The sequence below is a fragment of the Phaethon lepturus genome, unplaced genomic scaffold (genome assembly GCF_000687285.1).
Source record: "Phaethon lepturus isolate BGI_N335 unplaced genomic scaffold, ASM68728v1 scaffold35107, whole genome shotgun sequence".
Taxonomy (NCBI): Eukaryota; Metazoa; Chordata; class Aves; order Phaethontiformes; family Phaethontidae; genus Phaethon; species Phaethon lepturus.
The window spans coordinates 4,336-12,577 of NW_010553143.1; the positions used below are offsets into that span (position 1 = coordinate 4,336).

At 37.0% G+C, this 8,242-nt stretch overlaps 1 protein-coding gene across 1 annotated transcript in view; it reads left to right on the forward strand.

The window, feature by feature from the left end:
• The window catches only part of CASC5 (cancer susceptibility candidate 5), a gene marked incomplete at its 5' end in the record, with an annotated part of 26,014 nt that overhangs the window by 3,540 nt on the left and 14,232 nt on the right, over positions 1–8,242 (forward strand). The window contains 7 exons of the mRNA XM_010291466.1: positions 853–914; positions 1,397–1,452; positions 1,886–1,925; positions 3,060–3,097; positions 3,438–3,490; positions 4,530–5,205; positions 5,291–8,185. Of these exons, the coding sequence (XP_010289768.1) occupies positions 853–914; positions 1,397–1,452; positions 1,886–1,925; positions 3,060–3,097; positions 3,438–3,490; positions 4,530–5,205; positions 5,291–8,185 (3,820 nt within the window). The remainder of the gene's footprint in view (positions 1–852; positions 915–1,396; positions 1,453–1,885; positions 1,926–3,059; positions 3,098–3,437; positions 3,491–4,529; positions 5,206–5,290; positions 8,186–8,242) is intronic.

Genomic DNA, 8,242 nt, shown 5'->3' on the forward strand with positions numbered 1-8,242 from the left:
ATTTAAACTTTAGTGCGTGTTAACTATGATGGACAGTGCTGCTAATGAGCAATATGAGACTATCACATTCAGTAGTGTGGCATCATTCATAATTGGTTGTGTTACTGACATGATTTTTTTAAAAAATTTAGGTATTTTACAAGCTTTCTTAGTCATGTGCATATGATGGGTAGTGCCTGGCATGTTAATACTTTCTGTTAACAGCGAGTGTTCCACTGTCCTGAGACTGGGCTATTTACTTAGGAACACTTATTGCAGGCAACCGCACAGCAGCAGTATGATGAATTAGCTTTCCACTGTTGTAATATTGCGTCGTTACATGCCTTGTAACATTGCACTAGTATGATCACATAGTCAGTGACACCATTTAAACATTTCTATAGGAAATGGTGGCTTTGATTCTTTCATGAATCTTTCCCTGTCTCCCATAAAGACAAACCATTATGACTATTTTTTCTCCAGTTCTTGTAATGGAAAACTAAAGAAAAAAAAGATCCTGCAACTCTCTTGCTAAGCAACTACATATATTTTCTCTAGTATCCCAGACAACATGTCAGACAAAAATCCTTATAACTGGTATTCTGCTTGTGTTTGAAACACAAGAGGTGGTTCTCACAAAGTGATGTTTAGATCCTACTTCTTATGAGATAGATGTCTTTATGTCAGGAGAAGTTGGAGAACTATAGAGTATTTTAAGGATGTTGGTAAATCTCTGTTGTACTTGTTGGGTCATAGATTATTATTTTGAGGGGGGTGTGGCTTTTTGGGTTTGTGTTTCATGAAAAGCTATGCTTGCTGTGGCTTATGGGATAAGAACTCTCTATATCAAAATGTTGTGTTCTTTATTGTCAGGATATCAATATAGAAAAACGTAGGAAAAACTCTCGCCGTGTCAGCTTTGCGAATACCATAAAGTAAGTTTGATCTGAAGGATGCAGATCTACATCCTTTATTTAATCATAAAATGCCGCAGGCTATAGATAATAATCCGGTACCCCCTAAAATTGCTGTTTACATGTTTGTGAGTGAAGGCAAACTGATGACTATTGTTGTGTTGAGTTGATTTTGAGCCCTAAGAGAGCCATTATACATCTTCTCTTCCTAGCTAGAAAAAAAAAAAACGGTTCAGTGAGTTTAATATAATCAGGAATTTTTGTTTCCCATTAAATTTTTTAGTGATTTCCATCTTAAGTATGAAAATGGCATCTTCCTGCTGGAAGATATGGTTGGGTTCAGTAAGCTTCTGGCTTTTGATATCTCATTTCAAAACATACCATGTGAAAAAGATTGAAATTAGGGCTGATTTATTTATTTACTTTTTTTCTTCTTTGCTTCAAAACAGGTGGTCTGGTGTTTTTGAAAAATCTGGGTTATTTTGTGTTGTTTTTTTTCTTAGCTGCAGAGTCTTCCAGCGAGATCTTAAGAATAACACGGCAGAGGGAGAAAGTACAGGTAAAACTCCTTTCTCTCCTCCTGATAGGATTCACAGACTATTAGCACCAAGATTTTAGCCTGAATTTAAGAAGTTGGGCCTGTCAGTCACAAGTAAAGAACAATATTGTCAGCTGTTCATCACAAACTGTCTAAAAACCCATTACCTTGTAGCTCAGAAAAGGAATTCTTTTCTTAGACAACATGCACCTAGAACAAAATCTGCCTTGGGGATTTAGATCAAAAGAAGCTTGAGCAGAATGTCATATTCACTCTGTCAAAGGTTACCTAGGAAGATCTGGAAAGCTAATGCATTTTCAAGTACTTCATTTCTCTGGGATTTTGTCAGGATAGGAAGGCACACCATGAGTGAGAACTTCAGAATGTTCTTTTCTGTGCAGGTTACTCTTGTCTCTGAATGGTTTGTAATGCCTAATTTCCCTATTATTTTTAGAGTGTGCAGCAGATACGAGGAATGATGTCCTGCTCAATCAGTAAGTTCGACAAAAATTCCCATGACTATAGAGTTCTGTCCTGCATAAACATTTCTTCACATGACATGCAACCGTCAAACTATTACTCATCAAAGAAATCCAGCATACGTATTTACTTAGACATAAAATGGCTCAGTGCTCTTGATTGATTGGTGAAAGAAGGGATGCAGCAAAAAAAGCATATAACTGTTTTGGTCACTCACAAAAAGTTAGTGGTTCCTGAAAAATTGAATAATTATGACTTGAAACTGCTTCCTTCCAAAGCTGATTGCTTGGGAATGTTTTCCAGGAAAGACCTACCAGTTTCCATATCTCATAGACATAGTCTTCCATATTTATTACCATAACTTTTTCCCTCAGAGGTAGATAAAGTGTTAATTTGGCCTCAAAGTTGTTGTGTCAATAAAACACAATGATGGAGTTTTTTAAATTAAAATTACCTGATAAGTAAAAAAACAGATTTAGACAATTTCTATGTGCGAAAGGGAATTTCCTACATTTAAAATATATAGCAAGGAAACAGCTTATATACAATTGAAGTTAACTTACTTTTAAAGGCATGAACCCAATATAGTAATATATACATGTATGTGTACATGTGGGCACACATGCACACATATATATGTGTATAAATAAAAATCAGTACTTTAGCTAAGGTTTCTTGAACTTGAAAGAGTAATCAATAAAACAGTGGAGAGCAGAAGGCATTAAAAGTTAGACAGAAAATGACATGAGCTGGACATTATATTGGGCTTTTTGTTTTACAGAGAAATTAACTTCAGGCTTCAGTTTCCCAAAGAGAAAGGAATAACTGAAAGTGGAAGGTCTGAGTCAAAAGAAAGAATTAATCTTTTCTCTCTTTTTTTTTTTTTTTTTTTTAATTTTTCACTGAGGAATTAAAATGCCACCTGTGTGTTGAACGATGGCTTGTGGCATACTAAGATGAGAGAATCTCATGGGAAAAGGTTGCAACTCAAGTTAGAATATATTTGAAGACATATAAGTAGTAGCTGGTATCTGCTGCCCAGGCCCATGTGAGCTATGCAACAGAATTCTCTGCCTTTTCCGTATATTGCTGTAGCTTGCTCTTTTGAAATCTTCTAACAAACTGTTTATCTAACCCACCTTTTGTAGAAATGAAGAACCCGAGGCTGTTCCGTGTGAGATCACTGGTGAGTTTGGAAAAAGATTTAGTAGCAAAATTACTGTCTTTACTCAAAACTATTGATTCTCTTTGAATAATTTTAACATGCCTAAAACAATCTCCCTGACTGAGCAGACTATTGCGTGAATGGGCCTTGTCCCATGAAGCTGTTTACAAGCGTTGTGTTGTAGAAGTATGGGTAGCTCTTCCACATGCTAGAAGGAGTACTGAAAATGTTTTTCAGGATATATTTGGTTTTAATTGTACTTACTTAGTGGTGTTTGTAAAACGAGTGCATAGATCTTCAGCTCAGTGGATAAAATAAGAAAATGGCACAACAAATGGAGTATTTCCTTTTCTTTCAACAGGGATGAACACTTTGCTTCATGCCCCTATCCAGGCATTGGTGCAGCAGACTGAGGTATATGAAGGCTTTTTTTTTGTTGTTGCTGAAAAAAAATCAGTGTCCAAAATATATTTCAATAATTTGTGTAGTAAAGGTGAAAAATGTAACTCAGCTGCCTAAAACATAAATCCTTGTATTCACATAAAATTCTTCTGAAAGCTAATCTTCCATATTTTGAAGTATTTTCCTAATCTGATAGGCATTATACTGCAGTACTGATACCTCTTGCTTCTAACATTGCTTGCTAATTTTTCAGTACCTCTATGCTTTTCCATTCTTATCTAAGAATATGCAAAGGAGCTTATTTTTCAGATAGGTCTGGTTATGTATTTTTTCTTGTGTATTACCCTCTGCTTGTGTATTTTTACTTCTATGGGTAGAATGGATATGCACAAATGTACTCCCTGTTCCTGCTGTTAAAAAGCTTTAGACAAACTTGCAATGATTAGCATGAAAAGGTAACTGAAATTCTTCAGTTGAATCAAGTGATAAAACACAAAATGCTTGGCTAAGACCATCACAGGTGCAATTGCACAGAAATCCTGAACTGTGTTACACTTCAGTGATGATGTTATGGCACTGTGGTGTTAAACAAAGCAGTTGTCAAAACAGTCTCCCTTACTGCAATTGCTTCTGACTTTTATGTTGAATTTAAAGATATGGCTTAAAAACATATGTTGGCTCTTGTTAACGAATGTTAAAAAAAAAAAGGCAGTTAAAATCTTATCCATAAGACTCAGTAATTGTTCCATGCATATTAAGATATGTCTAGATATGAAGTCTTTGCCCAACAGTAAAACCGAGACATGCTGTTTCAAAAAAAGACATTTAAATAGGATATGCTCTAATAATTAAGTCATTGTGCTTTCCTTGAATGTGTTATTGCTTATCAAGGAGGACCAAAATTTTTTTTTTTTTCCAAAGAAAAAGATGTAAAAATAGAGCTATAACCTTAGGACTGCATCAGTTGACTTTTGTTTTAAATAGGATAAGCCATTGTATCATTTGTTTTAAGTGTCAGTAACTGTAATTTCTTGCCTTTTTTTTTTGTTAGTGGCATGATGCAGACAATGCCATTCTAAGAACAAATAGGCATGACACCACCCTCATCTTTTCATCTGAAAATGAAATGGATATGACAGCTAGTCACACTGCAATGATTACACGTAACCTGAAAAACAATCAAGCTGACAAAACTGAGAAAATAGATATCACGTCATTTCTGGCTGGGTTAAGCTCTAACGATGAAAAGGCAGAAACGAGCAAAGAATTTCATTTTTTCTCTGACCCTACAAACCATTCGTGCCCATCTTTTGAACAGGAGAAAGATGCTACTACTGTAAAAAAAATAAATTTCAATGAATTTTTGATGAGCTTGAAATCAAACGAAAAGACACTCAATCCTATTGAGGGACCTGAAAAAGAGAATGTTTTTTTTGTCCCTTCACAAGTCTCAGATGACATGGCACGATCATCAGTGGAATTTTGTTCCCATGAAGCACTGGACACCTGCAATGTAACAAAAGTCTTTAGAGGGCAAGATGATGGAATGGAAATGACAAAATGCCAGACGTCCGATGTTAAAGCTATGTTTTCTGGTATTTGTGAAGCTCCACCAGAGCAACTACCGTGTGCGGATGTTACTGAGGCATTCGTAGATGATGGAATGGATATGACAACTAGTCACACTGCAAAAATGTCTTTCCCCTTCTCCAGTGTCGGGAATCAAAGTCTAAACTTCAAAAAGGATTTCCCAGCCACAGAGTTAGATAATTCTGTATTGAAGAGAGCATCTAATAAGCACTTAATTGACAGGCAAAAAAGTAGTAAATGTTGAAGACCGACAAGATCCTACAGTGCTGCGAACTGTTAAACAAGAGGCCAGAACAATGTCTTCCATCCCAGGATCCATTTCTTCTGAGACTGTCTTCCGAGGTGATAAAACTGTTGTTTTTTCTAAATGTGATGACATGGAAATTACTGGGAATTATACAGATGTAATCTATAATGACAGTACCAAAGAAATGAACAGTTCGCATTATAAAACTTTTGAAAAGCCAGTTAATATAAACTCTTCGCTAGCAGAAAACAGACGTCCAGCACATGGTGATAAGGACATTACAAAGAGTCTAACATCTTCAGATAATCGAGCTTCTGTGCCATATAAAAATGGTGCATTTGAACAACCTTCAGGCTCAGGTGAACAAACTGAAAAAGCAACCCAAGATCTCGGGACTGCTTCAGTGAACGTTGGTTTTGGTTCATGTACAAATTCAGTGTCTACTGGTGTTTCTAAGAGTGGACTTCAGCACAGACTAGCAAACTCTCAACTTGTTTCTCTGCCAGGTGAGAAGACAGTAATATTCTCAGGAGAAGATATGGACTTGACTAAAGCCTGTGTTGTCAAGGATGATGGAAAGAATGTTGAAAATGCATCTCCTGATGGAGTGTTCACTTCTGTCACCTGCAAACCTCATCTTCTTGATAACAGATCTGCATCTCCCAATTTAAATGATCAGGAAGAAATGGAAATAACTAAATGCCATGCTGTTGTCATTGATGATCAAAGCAATGGGATAACTGCAGAAACAAAACAAATGCATTGTAAAATGATTCCAAGAAAGAACTGGAACAAAAATGTCAGTGAAAGTGCAAATTCTTTAGATATGGACAAGGAAAATCTTGAGGTGATCAGTATTGATGGGAATATTAAAAGAAGTCAGGCTATAGAAATGAATACTAAAGATCTTGAGATGATGATGGTTGATAAGAAGCTTGGAAAAACAAACTTTCAGGCAAGTGGTCCAAGTTCCTGTGCAAAGAGCATGTGTTCATTACAAGAGCAAAAGAGAGAAGTCCCTGAGAACGTTGTCACTGACACCTGTGCATTCACGTCTTTGCAAAGTCAAAAAGTTGTTATATCTCAACCTTTGGAAAAAAGCCTTCCAAATGCTTCAGTTTCCTGCAGAAATGACAAAATGGGCTTGTTTTCAGATGATCAAAACATGGACATAACCAAAACTCATCCTGCTGCCTTTGATGTTGCTCCTATTAATACAGTACAAGAACATGAGAATAACTGTAATCAAAATAATGTGATATCCAAGCAGCTGCAAAATCAGGTCTTCCAGCTTTCTGGTAATTCTGGTGTAGATATCAAGAGTCAGGATGCAGTGATAGAATGCGGAGAATTGGGAACGAACATAAATAAGCAAACTGTTACTCCTTTGGCTCCAAATGGTTCTTTTATTTCCAGTAATGATCCTGCTCCCTCTGGGATGAAAGGAAATGAACAGCTTGGAAAAATATTAGGAATAAATGCAGATTGCCAAAACTCTGACAGGCAAGAGAAAACCCATACTGTAAAGGTAGCTAACAAAGTATTGTCAACTCGAGTAGATTCCGAGAGAGATATTTCAATTTGTAAAACAGTGTCTTCAGAAGAGGATTTCAAAAATCCTCGCTCAGTTGATGGCCTGCACTTGAGGGGTGCTGAAGAGCCATTACTAGCCAATACGTCTGAGCCACATCAGGGAAGTTCCCAATTGCCTTCCTTTTTAGAAAAGTCAGTTGTGTTTCTCTCTGGTGAAAACATGGACTTGACTGGTAACTGTGCAGTAATGGTTCCTGATGACAACATCAATCCTGTTCTGTCGGAAAGAAAAGCAGTACCTGGATACCTTGTTCCAGAAGAAAATAAAACAGTGTCCTTAAAAAAAGGGGTCACGATGACAATAAATAGTCAGAAGCAGCCTGCGTGCGATGTGTACTCCTTGGTATCTGGCAAGAAAATGTTAACCATGACTGGTTTAAAACATTTACCTTTTGCAGGTGAAAAAACTACTATATTTTCAGAAGATGCTGATATGGACATCACCAGAAGTCATACAGTTTCAGCAGACAACAAAGTAATTCTGCAGCATAAAAGTTCAAATGATGACATATCCTTAATTTCTGGAGATAAAACTTGTGTTTTTACCTACAATGATGACATGGAAATAAGTAGACTCGATACTGTTGCAATTGATAAATCTATGGAAAAGGCTGCATCTCAAGGCGTGCTTAACACAGCTAAAAGGACTGGAAGGAAAAGCTTGAAAGGAACAACAGGGGAAAAGACTGTTTTATTTTCACTGAGTGATGAGAATAATGATATGGAGATCACAGAGAGCCATACAGCTGCGATAGGCCATGAAATTGTCTCGCAAAATGAGGGAGGGCTTCATTCTGTCTCTTCAGCTCATCCTGTTAAAACAGTTACGTTCACAAGTACCCAGGATGACAAGGACATTACCAAGTCTTGCTCTGCTGATAAAATTACTGTAAAAGTAGTACGTGATGATAAACTGAACTTGGATAAGGAGGTTGGACAGCAAGCACTTTCAAATAGCGAAGCGACCATGTTTGCTGTGGATGATATGGAAATCACTAGACCCCATAATGTAACTTTGGAAGAAAATGCTCTGCAAGGCAGGCAACCCAATCAGTTCGTTCCTTTAAATTCCACAATTCTGTTTACGAGTTACCAGGCTGACATGGAAATGACCGAGTCTCACTCTGTTGATGAAAGTATTGAAAGGGTCTTGTGTGAGGATAGATTAAACCTGCCCAAGCAGGTTGGACAGGAGGCTGCTTCAGAGAGCAAAACAGTTGTTTTTACTTCGGCTGAAGATATGGAGATCACTAAAACTCATACAGCTGTATTAAGTGGTGAAACTGATGTAGAGGACAGAAAGCCCATTCCAGCCATTTCTGCAGTTCCTGCTG